Below are 19,195 nucleotides of genomic sequence, written 5' to 3'. Positions count from 1 at the left end.
GAGGTGTAACTGCCGCCCAATGGCCATCAGTATGGGAGGGATGCTTTTAGAATAGGATGCCGAGGTTCAAGAGAAGCAGCACGTCTGTGTCCCTCCCATCCTTAATTTGATACTGTAAGAGATTGCTGCTTTCCATATTGGTGGCAGAAGGTTTGAACTGGCCAAAGAGATTGTAGTCCACAGATGCGTATCTGTGTCAATAGTTTCAACGCAACTTTCTCCCTCAAAAACTAATGGTTACAAAAATGTTACTACTTTGTAGTAGTGGATGAGATTACTATTTATGTTACCAGTGCTCTGGATTCTTTCATCAGCATGAGTCTTGATGGATTAAGTGATTTATGAACTTTCTTTTTTTAATTGCTGTTTCGAAAGTTATAGATTAACTGTGGAACTTTGTTGCTAGGTATGCACCCGAGTGTCTTCAAGAGAACCCCTCAGTGTCATCCATTGACATGTGTGGGAGACTACCTAGGAGGTGGTGGTGGTGTGATCAATGATGTAAGGTTTTGGCCATTTGCTACTTGATACATTTGTACCGTGGGGAACCCAAATGGAAGAGCTGCCTTGCTATCATCCAGTCACATGATTATTTATATGTACACACATTTTGCTATTGCCTTCAGCCTTCTGTTTTAAATTCTCAGTCAGAAATCAAGATAAACTGAATCAGCTTCCGCAACCCGACTAAACTTAAGACCACAACGTGTTGTGCATTATATGTGTAGCCTCAGATATTTATGTATTTTGCACCAGCATGTTAATATTAAAATGACTGATCTCATCGAATCCCTTGCGCACCATTTTTAGTGTGTTTCAAATGCTCTCTGAAATCTCTCTTAGCGACTTGTTCACCATGTATCATGTGTGGATATAGGTAATTGCTTGTGAACGCCCAATGAATGATACACCCCGTTGCTCATATCATATTTTTTTTTAAAGTTGTATAGGGCAACCCCTGCATGTACAGAGTGTTTTCCTTCTGTTCTTAAGATGCCAGGGGGAGGTTGAGTTGAGAATGACCCTAAACTACACAATGTTGGAGCTGGATAATCAATGTCATTAGATGCAAGAATAGGTGGCACCTAACTTTCTTAACCTGCTATTTTCCATCCCAGATGTAGGGATAGAACAATTTAGAAGGAAAGAGTTGTTGGGATGTGTATTTTAATAGGGAGATGAGGAAGTGGAATAAAGAGCTAGGAGATCAAAGACCAAGGCAGTGGCAGGGGTTTGGGAGGGGAAGTACGACTGCAATAAGTCTGTACTTGCAGTGCAAACTCTTGCATTTCATTCAACTTCTGACAATCTCATGCTCACAGCATCCGCAGAATAGCTAAAAGGGTGCTGTGGGTGGAATTTTCAGAGAGGCTTTATTTCCCATTGTATTCAAATGGGAGTTAGCTGTCTCATTCCATGCTTGCGCAACTGAAAGTTATTATTAACTGTCGTATCAACATTTCTCACAAGAAGCCAGGTTTTCTTTCATTGTTTGAAAAAAACAACAATACTTTATTGCAAACTATTTCTTTCTTCCAAAAGATGTGGTCAGTTAACGCTTTAACATGTGAGACACATCTTTCCTTAGAATCAAACCCCAATTTTCAACTGAAGAATCAATAATGAAGCAGGAAGAGGCACAAGGAGGAAACAGATTCCGGTGGTAATGGGAGCATGGAGGATGCATGAGAGAAACTATCATGGTGTTTAGTTGCAAGTTGTGGCCGTATCGGAGAGCATTAAGGAGACGTTGACAACAGTTGGTTTACCCGTGTTCTTGTCCACGGTCTTCTGAGTGCTGTTCATGGGCAGCGCCTCATGTCCCACGACACAAGTGTAATGGTCTCCATGACTCCAGTCACTTTCACTGATGTACAATATGCTATAGACAAAGAACTTTCCTTGTATCTTGGGCTCTTCTTTGGGTTCACTGGTGTAGAAATTTGCAGGATTCACTGGCTGATCATTGTGGAGCCACTGCAGAAAGATACCTTGGGGGTAGAAACCTTTCACTAGGCAAGTGAGGGTGGCTGTTTCTCGCAGAGCTAGTTCTTCCGAGGTAGGGGGGAAGACGTAGATGGCTGGGCTATATGGGGTGCCACCTGGAAGGTGAAAAAAGAAGAAAAGGAATGAAGAGACAATAAAATGTGCATTCCTTATAATTTTTACCCAGGATTCTTTTTGTTTCATGAGACCTGACTTAACCTTTGGCTTCTCGGATATATAGGATTGGCTGTTTTGAGAGAGACGGGGCACTTTAAGTAGCATAGTGAAACCTTTCAAAAAGGGAACTGGGCAAGCCAGATTGGCGAGGCAGCAAAATGGATCAAGTCCTAGTTTTGATGCAACAGCCATTTATGGACCAGAAATGGACCTAGTTTTTACTGAACAGTTGGATCAGATGGTTCTCCCTAAAGTATAGGAGGCAATGCTAAGAAGATTGACACTGCTGATACTAGAGTAGGACGCCTTGCACTAGAGCAAGGTGGTAATACAGGTCCTGTCCGATAGCAGAGGAGTGTGGACTGAAGTTCTCTACATGGCCTTCATCAAGTCGTAGTCACTCAGGCTGACCTAGTTCAATGGTTTCTAATGGTAAAAGTTCCAAAAGCAGCTGTCAAAATAATAAGTAAGGAAAGTGCTCGCTGGGATATCCTAATAGGAGCTCATAGGCTCCAGTAGCTACTGAAGTAAGGGCATCATTGAATACGCCGAGTTTTTTTTTGAAGGCCGCTGACTTTCTACCAAATGCTTTCACTTCAGGTGGCAACTATTCTGAGGGCGGATGAGGAGCCTGACAGATCTAGGGATCTGTGAAAACAAACAACGCTAATGCGTAATCTTCCCATGGGATGATGTAAAACAGGTACCTACCTTTAAACTTTTCCAAAGTTTTGTCGATAGGTTCAGGAAGTAAGCCTGGGAAATTAACTTTGCACGTGAAGGTTTCATGGTTGTCCCACTCTGTGGCACACACGGTGGCTGTAGCGTCAATGTAAGTAAGCCCATTAGCCTGATCTTCTGGCTTTCCAATAATGGTCTTCAGTAGTGTATGGTCAGATTCTTTTGTCCAGGTAACATTCAGTGCCGAAAGATCCTGTTCAACGGGTATGTTTGAAATTCTGCAGGTCAGCTTGGCTGACTTGGTCTGGAAGATGTCAGCGTAGGATGGTGGGATTGTTTCCACACGGGCATCCTGGTTACAGAAATAGCCAGCTGAAGAATGACATGAGATAAGTGAGAACAAGGTTTGGTTCCACAGTAATTAAGACAACAGAACACACCAATGTTCCATACAGTGTTGGCAATCAATGCTTTATACACCCAACTTCCTTATGCCCAAATCAAATTCTCTTAACCATTGCTAAGTACTGGCTATATATAATGTGCGGCTTGACCCTAAGATCAACTGAGAATTTCCTCTCACTACTTGCGCACTATATTTTGCAGGAAAGAACTTGTAGAAATGAGCTCTTGTGTGTTCCACAAATATGGAAGTCTATTACTTTGGGGACCCACCAAAGCTGAGAATCTTTTGAGAAAAGCTACAGATTTTCTGTTTGGCCTAGTTTTTGAAAACTACTAGGATAGGGCTTTCAGAATTATGGCACAGCCCTTTTAAATAGCAAATTTGAGCTAGGAGATTTTACATTTGTAGAACAATATCAACATGGGTCTTTAGCATAGAGGAGAATATTTCATACATTGGTATCAGAATATGGATGAACTGAGATCTCAGCCAACATTGAAATCATTGTTTCTCTCCCTTCCTAATCATTTTGGGTATAGGCTGAAGGATACATGTTTTTTCTATTTAAAAAATAGGGTTGCATTGAGCAGTGGAACTGGGACTGGAGATAGATTATTCTTATTCTGAATGGTCAGATTTCTTATAAAAGAACAGTGAAGCTCACCTTGACAAAAAGATTGCCTGTTGATCTTCCGTGAGTCGTTGAAGTCCTTGCCATTCACCACACAAGAGAAGAAAATGTCGCTGAGCCAATCTGTCTTGGTGACTATGAGTTCACTCCTTATGCTGTAACTACTGCCATCTCGGACTGGCTGGGCGGTGGTGAGTACCTGTCCCTTCTTCAGCCACTGAAGTGTGTACTTACTGGAGGGAAGGTTAACTACGTTGCAGGTGAGGGTGGCATTCAGGTAGCTGCCAAAAAAGGCTTCAATGGGTGGTGCAAGTACAGACATCTCAGGTGGAGGCTTTTCGACTGATGTATCTATTTGAGAAAGAGGGGGAATTGCAAGAAAGAATGAATTATGGCAGGTGGGTACCACACTCTTAACAGAAAAATGCAAATGTGTAAGGAATGGAGTTACATATACGTGTATATTCAGCTGTATTTAGGAATACATGTTCGCCCAACTCACATGATTGTCTTCTAGCTGTATTGGGATGTGTACTGGAGAAACATGTTTGCATTCTTTTGACTCAATGGGAAGCAGGGCTTCATTTGAGTCACGGCTAAGCTGGGCTGAGCTTTCAGAGTCACAGCTCAGACATGGAGCAAATGGAAGGAATGTGTACGGCTGGGCATGTGCAGAGCACATTTCCCATGCTACAAGTGAGGCATATCCTACTCAGCTAGGACAGAGGATGCAGCTTTGATCTCGTCTTTCAGAAACAAATCAGCACCTCTGAAAGTATGTGCCACAATAGACAGTCTCTGACTACTTGTGTCTAATCTTTTGAAGACCGCCTGTGTTGTTATGTTGGGAATGTTGAAGAAGACGAGACAAATACATTCACTTACCACAGCCACGGGCTACTTTTTCCACTTTGTTTCCAGAAGGATGGTCAGCCTTGCAGTAAAATGGAAACTCCTTTATCCAATCAGCAGATGGGACGAGTGCCTGGGAACTTGCGGTGTAACGCCCTTCGGAGTCGAGTACTGAAGGAAACGTCTTGGCCGTGATTGTACTGTCGCTGACATTGTTCTTATTGCTCCAGGAGAAAGTGACCGAGTCAGGAAGGAAATTCTTGGCCAAGCACCCGATGGCGACCTTTTCACTGCTCTCGCTCCCAAGAGAAGCAATGAGAGGGAAAAGAGATGGGGCAGCTGGGGAAGCTAAGGGAGAAGAAAAGCAGAAGGATGGAGGGTTTTTGGAAGGTGTTAAAAGTTCAGCTGGGGTTAACTAACTGAACGGAAGCGAACCGTTGCATTGTTGGGAAAGAGAGACGAGGGTATCAAACATGTGTATATGTGTGTTATTAGATGGATTGTTGTATTGTTGAGGTGTTTTTCAACACAAAATCGACATTTTGGATGTATGTGTGTTTAACCCCATTCTGCATGAAATATACTCAGTCTTCTCTGTCTCTTTCCCTCTGTAAGCAGAATTCCCTTCCTCCTAGTTCTCAACCATGACTTATAGCTAGTGTAGGGTGTTTAGGAACCTGAGCTATGAACTTGGGAGTCTAGTCAGTCCAGACATACGTGACCTTCCTCTGGACCACTTCTGAAATGAAATGATATTGTTGTAAGAATTGCACAGTTAATGAACAGACAGCACCTGGGGAAAGTGTATAAATATGTAGAGCATTATTACTGAATAGCATCAGCTGGAGAAACGCAAAGCCTAATATTCCCCTTTCATCACTGATGAATAACAACAAGCCAAAGCTCTGAAAGAAATGTTGGTCATGCTTCCCTATAATAACCATCAGAAAGGCTATTTACTCTCAGTGAAGGAGCAAGAAGCACCAGAAAAGCTGTTTCATTATGTCCGTTATCCAGAGGTCCATGTTAGGAACTGTTTTTTTATAACAACCATGAAGCACAACCTTATCCTTGTCTACTCAAAGGTATGTCCCACTGACTATAATGGGGCTTACTCCTAAGTAAGTGCATATAAAATCTAAGCAGAAATGAGCTGGCAGCGAGAAGAATGCAGCGGGACTAGAAACATTGTGGGGCTGTTCGTTTTGCTTTCTGTGGAGTTCACATCTGGCTTATTCTGTTGTATGGTATTTGCTTCATCACAACACTTCTAGAGAGTCAGCTGCACCCTCTGAAATGGTCACATTTTTTTTTAAAAAAAGTGGGCAATGTCAGGCGCAGTAAAATGGAATGAAGATGTCGAGGAGACGCTCACGGCAATGTGCAGTAAGCACGCACACTTTCTTGCAAAATCACGAGCCCTTTCATATCCCAATTACCGTTCAACACTGCTATGTTATACAGTACCCTTCCGTACCAGAACAGCATAACCAGTGAAAGAATCAAAATGATTTTGTAAAAGGAAACCCAATCACTTCAAAGAAAGCTAATACACTTACAGACAGAAATCAGACAACTTTCATTCTACTACACTTATTGGCACCATGAATCTCCTTAGCTATATCTAATGGAGTAAGCCCTTGACCCCTCTTAAACCATCAAAGTGAATCTGCGCTGTGTTGCAAGTTAATATTTCTGACTCTCTTTCCCCCCCCCATATAAAGCACAAAGCAATGATTAAATAGTGATTATTCCCAGGTTAAACTCGGAACTATTTCAGACGGGTTGTCGTAGCTTTTTACTCTGCACCAACGAAGGGCAGAGCAGCAGCCACAGGCACCCTGACCTGCTTCTCCATTCGCCAACTAGAATCTGTGAGACTCAAACACATTCGTAGTTATGGTTGCTAACCGACCAGGAAAACTGCTCTGCTCTTCTCCTGTGCCTTTAGCAGCAAGTTGATGTGCATGAATCAGCAGGTGACCTTTGTCACAGCAGGAATGTCAGCTGTTAAGGGTGCAGCTACTCTGGTCTGTTGAAATGGCGGCAACTCTGCCCAAACGAAAGAAGTGGTGTACAATCGAATACAACTATGCTGAATGAGAGAGAACCAAACCCCATCCCAATACAATAGCTATATCTAATACAATCTCAAGTCTGAAGCTGCCCAGGAGGCAACATGGGTCATCCATGCCTGGTTCAGTAGCTGTCCTGATTGCGCATTATAAAGGTTATAATTTTCCAGCTAGTCTTACGCTAGTACTGGCAAGCCAAAGGAGTTGCAGAAACTATGCTGGGCTGGGAGATTTGCAGGTTTGTGGACATTGGAAAGGAGGCACCTTTCCCTCCCCCACCAGCCATCCTAAGCAGTAGAGAATGGGGAGACTTGCATGCTTTCCTACCCTGAGCTGGGCATGGGAGAGCCAGGAGGAAGCTGGCTGAGCCACTAACCTCCCTGCAAATGATGCTGAGATATGCCTCTCAAATGTCCCCCCACCCAGCTCCTGGTGCTTGCAATCACTTGGGGACGAGGCTGAGTGGCTCCTAACAGGTTTCTCAAAGACACTACTGAGCTGTGCAGATTGAATACCTTAAAAATGGAGTGCCAGGTTTTAGGGAGGCAGGCAGAGGTGGGTGAGGTGGAGACAAATTGCTTACCTCAAAGCCTTTCTAAAACCTGGACTGAACTGAACTTCACAGCCACTATTGAACATAGGAACATAGGAGGCTGAATTATACTGAGTCAGATCATTGGGTCCATCCACCACGGTACTGTCCACATTGCCTGGCAGCAGCTCTCCAGGATTTGCACCATCGCTAAGCTCTTGCACCATGAACTAGGCTCTTAAAACAGCTGGGAGAAATTAATTGCTCTCCTCAGCTTGTCTCAAATCTGCTTCTGAGTTAGCAAACTTTCTGCCTCCTGGTTAAGTGTTAAGCTTCAGGGAGGCTAGGCAGGGGGCACAGTTGCTTTTTCCAGCCTTCTCAAAGCTTGTGCCACACAGCTCTCAACAGGGAACCATGCAATTCTTTCAGCTGAGTATATGCACTCGGGGAGGACAAGGTGAAGGAGCCAGCCCACCCCACCCCACCCCCAAGCCAGTGCTGATCTTGGAGGTTTGCAAGGCTCCTAGCTGAGAATCAAGCTTCGTGGAAATCCCTGTTGCATCTCCAACTCTCTTATATAGCTCTGAAAAAACTCACCTCCTAGGTGAGAGGTAGGCTTTGGAGAAGCAAGGGGGCTGCTGGTGCTTTCCCCATCATTTTGAACACAGATCCCTCCCGGTAGCTGAACACTAGGCTTCAGAGAGATCCTGGGTGCTTCCTGCACCATAGCTACAGCTGCTGGAAATCTGAGAAGCTTGCCTGCATCACAGCTCAACGCTGGGCTTCCATGAAATTAGGGGATGTCATCACAGAAGCCAGAAATGAAGGCAAACTCACCCAGCTCTTACCTAGCTAAGCCCTGGGCTTCAGAGAAAGCCCAGTTGCCTCTCTGTCCCAACTCCAGCTGCTATAACCCTGAAAATATTTCTTCTCTCAGGGCTGAGCGGTGAGCTTCAGAGAAGCTGGAGCTTTGCCTACCAGCCATCCAGTTTTTCTCAGCTAAGCACTAGGCTTCAAAAAGACTCTGGGTGCTCCTCCAACTCAGCTACAACCGCTATAGATCCCCATGCTTGCATGTATATTGCTAGCTCAGTGTTCTCTTTCCTACAATCTAAGGGGCTTCCGAAAGCTTCCCCCATCATTCTCAGAGCCAGAGCTGATCAGCAAGCCCTCCAAGCTGTTCCCCAGTTGAGCCCTCGGCTTCAGAGAGACTCTCATTTCCCCCTCTGCTCTTGCTGCTATGGATTGGGAAAGCTTGCATAAGAAAAAGCTAGGAGCTTTTTGCCACTATTTCCTAAGCTGTATGTCAGCAGGAAAACGCACAGCTCTCTCTCAGCTCAGTGCTTGGCTTCAGAGAGACCCTGGTTTGCTCCTTGATCCTCATCTCTGGGTGCCATTGATCTGAATAGTTTGCAAGTCCCCCAGAGGAGCAGCCAAGGGAGCTAGGCGGTTGCCAGATCCCCTGCCACAATCATTCTGGAAGCTTCAGCCAAGATGGGAGCCATCCAGCTCTTTCTCAGCAGAACACTGGGCTTCAGGCTTTGGCTGGCTGGTCACCCTGCCCTAGGTTTAGCTGCTATCAGTTTAAATCTGAAACAGATTTGAGACACGGTTTGCATGGATCTCAGCTCAGTGCTGGGCTTCAATGCAAGCCAGTGGGTCTCGAGAGTTTCCCACATAGTTCCCAAGGCCAGAAATCTATGGGGAACAATGGAGCTTTCTCCTAGCTGAGCATTTGGCTACAGAGAGAATCTGGCTACAGCTTCCAGAGGCAGGAGTGGCTTACATTAATCTCAGATGAGTCTTGGGGATCAGAGATGTCAGTGGGCTACCAAGAGTTCCCCCCATCATTTCCAAAGCCAGAACTGAGGGGTGGAACTGCCCAGCTCTTACCCAGCAAAGCACTGGGCTACAGAGAGACTACAGTTACACCCCCAACCCAGCTACAGCTTTGGGTGACCTAGGGAGCTGCTGGAACCTCAAGAGCCCCAGCAGATTCCTGAGCCACCCAGTCCTGCCCTGGCTAAGTGGTGGCCCCAGTTGTCACTGCTGTAGCTCTGTTAAAATTCCCTAGCTCCTAGCTGGGCAGTGGGCTTCAGAAAAACTAGGGGACTGCTGTTGCTGCTGCTTTCCTTACCATTCATTCCCAGAGACACAGTTGAACGCCAAGCCATCCAGCTCTTCCGCAACTGAGTACTGGGCTTTATTTTGCCCTTCTAGCCTCAGCTGTAGCTACTACAGCTCCAAAAAGATTTCCTAGCTCCTAGCCAAGCGGTCAGCTTCAGATAAGCTAAGCGATTGCCAGTGCTTTCCTTGCAATTTTGGAAGCCGTAGCTGAGCACAGAGCCATTGAACTGTTCCTCAACTGAGCGCTGGGCTTTAGTTTGCTCTTCTTGCCACAGCTGTAGCTGCTACAGCTCTGGAAATATTAACCAGCTCCTAGCCGAGCAGGGCAATTCAGATAAGCTAGGGGGGTTGCTTGAATGTTCCCATCATTCTCAGAGCCACAGCTCAGTACTGAGCTGCCCAGCTCTTCCCTGTCTGTGCACTGGGCTCAATCCCAGCCCTGGCTTTAGCTGCTATAGCTCTGAAAAGCTGTGGATGACCGAGGGAGCTGCTGGAACCTTCCCTATCATTCTCAAAAGCAACAGCACAGTACTGAGCCACCCAGCCCTGCCCTGGCTAAGCAGTGGGCTTTAGGATGCCCTCTCTGCCCCGGCAGTAGCTGCTATAGCCCTGAAAGGTTCCAAGCTCCTCAAAGAAGCTAGGGAGCTGCTGGAACCTTCCCCATCATTCTGAAGAGCTACAGCTCTGCAAAGAACTATCCTGCCCTTCCCTGGCTAAACAGTGGGCTTTAGTTTGCCCTCCTTGCCCTAGCTGTAGCTGCCATAGCTCTGAAAACATTTTCTAGCTCCTAGCCAAGTGGTGGGCTTCAGAGAAGCTAGGGGTTTTGCTGGAACATCCCCACCATTCTCAGAGGCACAGCTCAGCACGAGCTGCCCAGCTCTTCCCTGGCTGCACACTGGGCTCAGGGCTGCTGTCCCAGCCCTAGCTTTAGCTGCTATAGCTCTGAAAAGGGTTCCTAGTTCCTAGCTGAGCTGTGGATGACCGAGGGAGCTGCTGGAACCTTCCCTATCAATCTCAAGAGCAACAGCACAGTACTGAGTCGCCCTGCCCTGCCCTGGCTAAGCAGTGGGCTTTTGGTTGCCCTCTCTGCCCTGGCAGTAGCTGCTATAGCCCTGAAAGGTTCCAAGCTCCTAGCTAAACCATGGGCTTCAGAGAAGCTAGGGAGCTGCTGGAACCTTTCCCATCATTCTCAAGAGCTACAGCTCAGCACACAGCTATCCTGCCCTTCCCGGGCTAAGCAGTGGGCTTTAGATTGCCCTCCCAGCCTCAACTGCAGCTGCCGTAGCTCTGGAAACATTTTCTAGCTCCTAGCTGAGTGGTGGGCTTCAGAGAAGCTAGAGGTTTTGCTGGAACGTCCCCACCATTCTCAGAGGTACTGTCCAGCTCTTCCCTGGTTGTGCACTGGGCTCAAGGCTGCCGTCCCAGCCCTAGCTTTAGCTGCTATAGCTCTGAAAAAGGTTTCTTAGCTCCTACTTGCTCGGCGGGCTTCAGATAAGCTAGGGGGCTGCTGATGCTTCCCACAGTGTTCTCAGAGACACAGCTGAGCGCCAACCTATCCAGCTGGTGCCTGGCTAAGTTCTGGGCTTTAGGTTGCGCTCCCTGCCCCAGCTGCAGCTGCTATAGCTCTGAAAACATCCCGCAGCTCCTAGCAGAGCGGTGGGCTTCAGAGAAGCTAGGGGGCTGCTGGTGCTTCCCAAGCCATCGCTGGTCACAGAACTATCCAGCTCTGGGTTCTGGGGTTTAGGTTGCCCTCCCTGCCCTAGCTGTAGCTACTATAGGGATCAAAACTGTTGGAGCTCTGCGAGACTGGTGTGCTTCCCAGTTCAGTGATGGGCTTTGGAGAAGCTAGGAGGGTGCCATAACCCCCTTGCCTTGTTACCAAAGCCACAGCTCAGCAGAGAGCCCTCCAGCTGTGCCTGGCTAAGCTCTTGGCTTCAGCAAGGTTCAGGTTGCTCCTTAACCTCTGGCTATAGCTGCTAGAGATCTGAAAGGCTTGCATGCATTCCAGCTCAGTATACCAACTCGGATAAGCTAAGGGATCTCCGGAGCGATTCCCCTCCATTGCTCCCAAAGCTGCATCTCAGTCTGAAACTCTTCCCTAGCTAGGTATTGAGCCTCAAAGAGATACTCATAGCTAAGGCCACTATGTATCTGAAAGATCTGGTGTCTGCTGACTGAGCAGCAGGCTTCAGAAAAGCTTGGGGATCGCCAACTGCTCCCCCCCCAATTACTCTCAAAGTCTCAACTGAGCAGGAAGCCAGTTGGATCTCCCCATCACTGTTGAGCACTGGCCTTCAGAGATGTTCCTGTTGTTCTCCCTGCTCTGGCTCTGGCTCCTGTAGATCTAGAGCTAAACCCCTGTAGATCTAGATCTAAACCTGCTAGAGGCATGGAAGACATGGCTCCCGGTCCCTGCTGAGCATTGGTAATCACGGATGTTCCATGCTAGGCTCCCAAAATGCTGAAGAAGAAGAAGGCTTGCTTCTTTTCAAGCTTTGGGGATGCCGGCTGGGTCTAGTTGACCACCCAGGCACTCCAGAACTAGTAGTCAGTTGGGTAAAGGGTTGGATAGCCCCTCATTGACCATGGGATGCCGAACATCCGAATCAGTTGGGAAAACTACTGTTAAATACACCCCAGTAAAGCCTTGTATTAATCCTCATATTACAAATTTCGATATCATGCCAGTTAAAGATGTGGGAAAATCCCTACAAGATTATTCGCTGTTAAATAAATAAATAGTCTAGCAGTGGTTTGTTATTGTAAGCTTTCCTGAGTTAACTTGATATAAATTCTGATAATTAAAAATTATTCCATTGGTCGGTGAAAATTCCAGTTAAGTCTATCACTTATCTGAATCAATCAATCAATCAAACTAAAACTACTACAAAGAGAGGAGGAAGTTTCAATCAAAAGCAGAAATATACTCCACAGAGATAAACTGTCTTAAAACTCTGACCGCATAGGACAAAATAATAATAATAATAATCCAGTTATAAACTCAGAAAAGTTACTCAGAAAAACCAAACAAAAGCCAACAATAAATTATAATTTCCTGCCACAAATTCATTCACTCTTAAAACCTGTGTCTCATAATTTCACAAAAATAAGCAACAGAAGAGAACACTACTAAAATATCCCAATATATTTTCATGTAAATTGTTAATAAATATTAAATTTGTTCAAAGTAGATAAAAATAATAATTGACATATTCTAACTTGTAGTAAAATAATAATAATAATCAAATAAAATGTTGAAAAAATAGGAATAAAGTATTTTTTCCCTTACCATTTAAATGTATGATTTCGACACGAAAAACATTCACAAAGTTCTAGAGTCCAGAGCCAATTGCTTACGGAAAAAGACATAAGTTTTTTTCTTCTTTAAACCAAAAAATGCTAAATCTGGGTTATTTTTTGTGGGGAAAACAGAGATCTTTCAAAGACAGGTGTTATTCTGTTGTTTTCGAAACATTCAGGGCTATTTTCAACCATGTGAAACCACTGTAGGTGCTAGAAACTCCATGAAATGGAACACAAGGTCTTAAAATAAATCAAAACCGAGAAACGAATCTTTGGCCACCTGCTGCCTTAATCCCCCCCAATGTTCCTGTTTTGTTAATCGGCCATTTTTTTTCCACAAAAAAGAAGAAGAAAAATAGATCCAACCCTTCAAAATCTTTTCTTGATTGTGCTAATTATTTTAGATCATGATGCATATTAATTAGCACTCCCATTAATTTCACAGTGCATGAGCACAAGGAGTAAGATGCAGTTTGCTCAAAGGCTTAATCTGAGCCGGGAGCCAGAGAAACATAAATTCAATTGCAGAATTCAGCCTCAGAATTAAACAAACTAACAAACAAAAGACTAGTAAGTCTCTAAGCATGTTAAAAGTACCTTCCCCTCACCACTGAGGAAACCTAAGCAGAATCCACAGGTTGGTAAGAGTCTAATTTAGAGAGAATAAAGGGGGGCAGATAAAGAAATAACTCAGCGGCGTATTAAAAGTTTGTTGTGAAGTGAATTTTAGGAGAGAAACTACTTCACCTGATGCACACAAGGACTTTATTGATCTGGCAAAGTGGGATTTTTCCTCTGAAATTCATTCCGTGACACACACTTACTCTTTAAAGTGTCGCATGACTTTGTCACTTCTATAACTGCCACCTAGTATTATGCTTGATTGAAAGATAGACAGACAGAGAGTAATAAGATGGGATAATAAGATGGGATGAATCCTGATTTACTGAAGGGTAGACAGGGAAAAAATGAACAAATTAAAGAATAAACAAATTGGGGGGATGACTACTGAGAAAGAGTGGATAGAGAGATTTCTAAATTATGCATTTGTTATAAGAATGCAGTTCTATTTGTCCATTTAAACTTTTGATCCACTAAGAAATAGAATTAGACGCTACCAAGGCACAAATCCCCCCCCCCGGCAAGCTTAAATCTATATGACACATATAATTGCAGCTTTTAAGTTCCTTTAAGACTTTCAAAATGCATTGGAGATTGACAAAACCAAGCATCCTGTCCGCTCAGTTATGAAGGAAATTAGTTCTGAATTAGAAAAATATTGATTTACCTGAACTAACGGTGACCAAGGTCCCGGGTCCCCAGTAGTCTAATCCATAGTTGACACACTAAGACAATTGCCTGGAGATGCTGTATTTAACAAACTGTCCCCTCAGCTCAGTTCTTTGGTAATCTATTAGAAGGAGTCTAACAGATTCTGATTCTAACAAAAATTCTTCTCATATATTCCCCAATGTTACCCCAATCTTTTTGCAAGTGCAACCTTTCTAGAATATTGCAATTGTGTACATAGCAAAACATTTTCAGGGAAAGGGTAAAAATATAATTGTAGGGATGGAGAAAAGACTGTGGCAGAATCATTTTGGTCTTTGGTTTACGAGCTATATGGGAAACAAAGTATTAAATTCTCACTGAAATAGACCTCAGTAAATCCAAAGAAAGTTGCCTTAGGCAATCAGTATTTACAAGGAAGACCATTGCAAAGAAGTACATGAGAGAAATAAATATTTTTACCTGCTGTAACAGTGACGAAGGTGCCTTGTCCCCAGTAGTCAAACCAGTTATCACACTGGAATATGTTTATGGGGAGATGGCGCAAAAACTTGCATTGATCAATCAACTATTTTTGAATTGCTGAATAATCTTGTCTACTCAATTACTCCAAATGGGTTTTTAAAGGCTGCACTTCTATGTACACTTACTTGGTAGTAAGACACATAGAATTCTGTGGCACTTACGTCCGAGTAAACATGCATAGGACAAGCCTGTAAGATTTACTTTGCGGTTTAAGATTTTTCAGAACATGGGCAGGGAAAAAAAAGTCTAAACCTACTTTAAATCTCAATCCTAAACACACATATTGGAATGAAATTTAAATGAAAGGTATATTTTCTAAGTAAGCGAGTTTGAGATAGCAGTTTATATAAGAACAGAAGAATTATCTTTCCAGACCGGACCAAGGGTCGCTCCGTTCCAGAACTTGTCCAGACATTCTTACTGATATTTCTCTGGAACAGTCTCATTAAACTGAATTGGACTTCCCCAGAGTAATATCTGTAAGTCTCCCTCAATTCCCAGAACATGCCCCCCAACAGGAACACTTGAGTTTCAAAAACATAAAACACGGGAATGACGAACATTTCAAAGACATCACTTAAAAAATAGGAAGAAACTCTGCATTTAAAGAATACAGGTGAGAAAATGAATTAAAATCATACCTTCAGTGACGTAGACCATGGTCCCTTGTCCCCAATAGTCAAAGTAGTCACAATGACCCAACTCTTTCTATCCCTTGCACAAAAACCTAATGTGGAATGCTTCTGTCCTTTGGAACCCGCAAAACTATCCCTTAAAGGATAGTTTTAAAACACCCGCAATATAAATATGGAGGATTTTAATTGGCCTAAGATGCAGAACCTAATTAAATCTGGATTGTTCGAGACAACTGAATACTTTAAGAAAAACAACAAAGAACTTCTTGGCACTGTAAAGAGAGGAAGGCTTTGTAGTCGCAAAAGCTTTTTTAGACTTTGTGGCTTTTGCCACCATAAATTTTCATTTCTAAGCCTGCAGAGGACTCTTTGTTGTTGTTTTTTATGCGAAACTATCATAGTTACCCATCCAGCATAAGACGTTTTAAAGAAAAGGTTGTGGAATTTAAACACATACATTTCTAAGTTTTAGAAGGCATTTCTTTGAAGCCCCTGTTTTGTTACTAACTTAGTTTGTGCCATGGGCTGGACTGATGCATAATTAAGATATCTATTTTAGTTTAAAGAGATTATTCGGGCATAACTAGGTTGAGAAAGGCAGTCAGTTTGAGGTACCAGGCTGTTTTTCTACCCAACAGTCACTTTGGAAAAAAAGACAGAAAAACCACACACAACTAGACAGAAGGAAAACATTGAATTTAACTTACCACTGCTGACTGTAACCAGGGTGCCTTGTCCCCAGTAGTCAAAAGCATAGTAGTCACAGTGATACTAATTCCCGCCCTGAGTGACTAAAAACCTACTGGTCTCAAAGCTCAAGATGCCTCCTACGTTGTCCTCCCAGTATATACAGTATTATGGTTATTTACACAACTATATTTTCCTTCTGTTTTAATTGAAACTGGATTTTCTCTTGCCATAAAGAGACAGAAAACACTTAACCGCCCGCTACCCCCGCATTTAGGACATTTTCCTTTTAACCCAGTGAAGATCTTATTGTAAAATATAATAGCTACTTAAGTCAAAGGGAAACATGGAATAGAAAATCCTTACCTGGAGATACCGTCACCATAGTCCCTGGTCCCCAATGATCAAAGGCAGCATAGTAATCACATTGATTAACCTGCCAGTGTCGTGCGAACAAAAACTAAATAATACTTTCCTGTTGCCAAGACTTTAAATGGAATTGGTATTTGACATTCTCTCCGACATCTGTGTATCTAGATTTATTGGCTCATTTAAATATTTGTCAAGTTTGTACTGAAATACACCACTGAATGCTCAGTGTAATGGGACTATGATTTATTTATTTTAAATCTTGTATTCCTGGAATCTATGGAACATTTTTAGTTACAGCTAAACAAATATATTTAGGTTTGATCCAAACCATAATCCAGTGTAAGGGTCTATGGCTTTGGGGACAACCTTAACTTTTAAAGAATGAACATTGCAATCGAACGGATTGAAATAAGTAAGAATATGTATGATTTACCTGAAGTGACGGTCACTAGGGTCCCTTGGCCCCAATGAGTGAAGTAGCCATAGTAACACAGCACTTAATTCTGTACTGAGAGGTGTGCAAAATCCTAAATAGAAATTGCTAAAGTACTGGTATATTCCCACCCTCCTTTACCTGCTGAGACTGTGATGAGGGTCCGGAGCCACAGGTGTCAAAATAACTAATATTTTCATTGAATATTAGCTATCCACTAAGTGGTCCAAGTTCAGTCTGATCAGCATACTAACAATATATAAGATTTTTTTCATCCAGCTAAGACAGGGGTCATGCCTATATTTCATTTCTTCTTGAGTACACTCAAAAAAAGATCAAGATCAAATACTTTGCTTGCACTGTAGATAGAATTAAGCTGTGGCACTAGAAAAGCAAGACTTTCCACAAGAATGAGACATATTTTCCCTAGAGCTTAGAGAACCCAGAAAACAGCAACAGAAGAATGAACCAACGCTGGTAATGGAAGAATAAAAAAAAATTCCAAGCAGCTTTTCTAAAGACAGAAATAACAAGGATTTCCTCCCCTTACCTGTAGTGACAATGACTTGGGTCCCTGTTCCCCAGTTTCTCAAGCCATCACACTGGTTACATCTCTTTCTTAAGATGCACAAGAAGTTGACCCACCCGGTTTATGCAGGGAATTAGGGGGCTTTCAAGATTAAATGTATTACCACACTCAGTGGTTGCGGCCCTCAATATACTGATTTGTAAACAAATCCTAATGACTTTTGGAGAATTTACCCATAAGGAAGAATGTTTAGATGTGAGGCTTAGGCTTCCATCTTTTAAATAAAAAAACTATTAATTATACATGCTTATAATAATTTAATTCATTGGCACCCCTAATAAAGAAATGGAAATTCTCAGATTTTGCCCAGGATAGACTGTAATCCAGACTTCAACTATTCTGCCACAGCCCTGCTGACAAGAATCAGATACTCTAGCTTGCACCGAATAGGTTGTGAACTGCAGCATTTATCTATGGAATCTCACAAAGAATTCTATTCTTTAAAAAGAAGAAGTGTATTTAGCATTGTAGCTCTCGAAAGAAAACAAATGAAACAATTGACTCCTGTTCCTTATGAACCTTTGACAGTAAATTGGGGTTGACGGTGACCCATTTCTCCAGAATTTAAGAGAACAGACAGAAAGTATCATATTTTCTGCAGTGATCTGACTCAAACATTTGAGATATAATAAAAATATTACCTGAAGTGACAATCAGCTGAGTTCCAGGTCCCCAGACATCGAAGTACCAGTTGCACACAGATTGTTCTAACTAGCAACTTGGCACAGAAACTTCATTCTGCTTGGACCTTTTGGCAACACTATTTTGGTCTAATGAAGAAATGCCCTACCCACACATTTTGGCTTCAAAGCAATTTTCTAGATCTGTTTTCAACCTTTCCCAAGGTTAATTTCAAACTAAGCTACGTAGAAGACTAGCAGTGTTTTTCACAATTACAAAAAGATTAGACAACATAAAAAGTCCTCTGACCCTCCACTTATTTTTTCAGAATTAATTGAGCATTAACTGAGACTTAGGCATTTACAAATGGTCAGATGTTTGTGCAGTTCACTGGTGAGAAAAATATTCAAAGAAATCTCTTAAAGATGGTTAGCCAAACAGATGTCTCAGCAGTGAAACACATACATTTTAAGCAATGTTTGAACAAATTTTTGGATGTGGGTCTTGGTGAAGTTCTGCACAGAGGATTGGAAGAAGCCCTTAGTCATCACTATCTCAAAACAATTGTGTTTCATATGACACAGATATACTGAGATAATGAAAAAAAAGGTTACAATATTAAGTGAATAAGATTAGGAAAAGCTCTTTACCTGATGTTACGATCACAGTAGTTCCTTGGCCCCAATAATCAAACGGGTTGCACATTAGGGTTGTTTTGTACTTCCTCTCTACAAAAACCACTTAGTACCAACATACCTTCGCAACAATCTCACTTTAATTTTTATATTTTATTTCACTATAGATGGAAGTAATTTGGGCTGAAACTTGTCTGCAGAGTGCTTCCAAAAACTTCAGGAAGACTGCCACCAAGTAAGAAATTTCAGGAATGAATTCACTGAAAGATTTTCCAGCTGCCTGGGATATTTTAAAGCCTTTCTAGACCATTCCAATGTCTATTGGCCTCATCAATATATTGGGCAATGTGCTTAACTCCAGCCTCTCACTTTAATGCAGCATTTATTACTCATAAACTACGATCTCAGTTTATATATATGGCAGAAGTGGGGAACACTCTGAAGGCTTTTCCTAATAATTGGCATAGCATTGATTATTCCAAAATGCCTTGGATCTTTCCTCCCTTTCTATATAAATAAGTCTTTAATATTAACCTGGGCTGTATTTGACTGTTTGAGCTTTTCTCTATATTACAATGTAATGAAACACAGAAAGTTAAGCTGATGATCAACATGAACATCCCTAACCTAGGAAAACA

At 42.8% G+C, this 19,195-nt stretch overlaps 1 gene segment (V, D, J or C); it reads right to left on the bottom strand.

Annotated features, from left to right (window-relative positions):
* Positions 1-1,480: 1,480 nt before the first annotated feature.
* LOC118078113 (immunoglobulin mu heavy chain-like) overlaps positions 1,481-19,195 on the bottom strand; it is a 75,705-nt gene continuing 57,990 nt past the window's right edge. The window contains 5 exon segments of the C gene segment in view: positions 1,481-2,102; positions 2,875-3,216; positions 3,915-4,232; positions 4,767-5,081; positions 15,928-15,980. Of these exon segments, the coding sequence occupies positions 1,708-2,102; positions 2,875-3,216; positions 3,915-4,232; positions 4,767-5,081; positions 15,928-15,980 (1,423 nt within the window).

Source organism: Zootoca vivipara, chromosome 13 (assembly GCF_963506605.1).
Source record: "Zootoca vivipara chromosome 13, rZooViv1.1, whole genome shotgun sequence".
Classification (NCBI taxonomy): Eukaryota; Metazoa; Chordata; class Lepidosauria; order Squamata; family Lacertidae; genus Zootoca; species Zootoca vivipara.
This window is presented reverse-complemented; position numbering and strand designations above follow the sequence as displayed.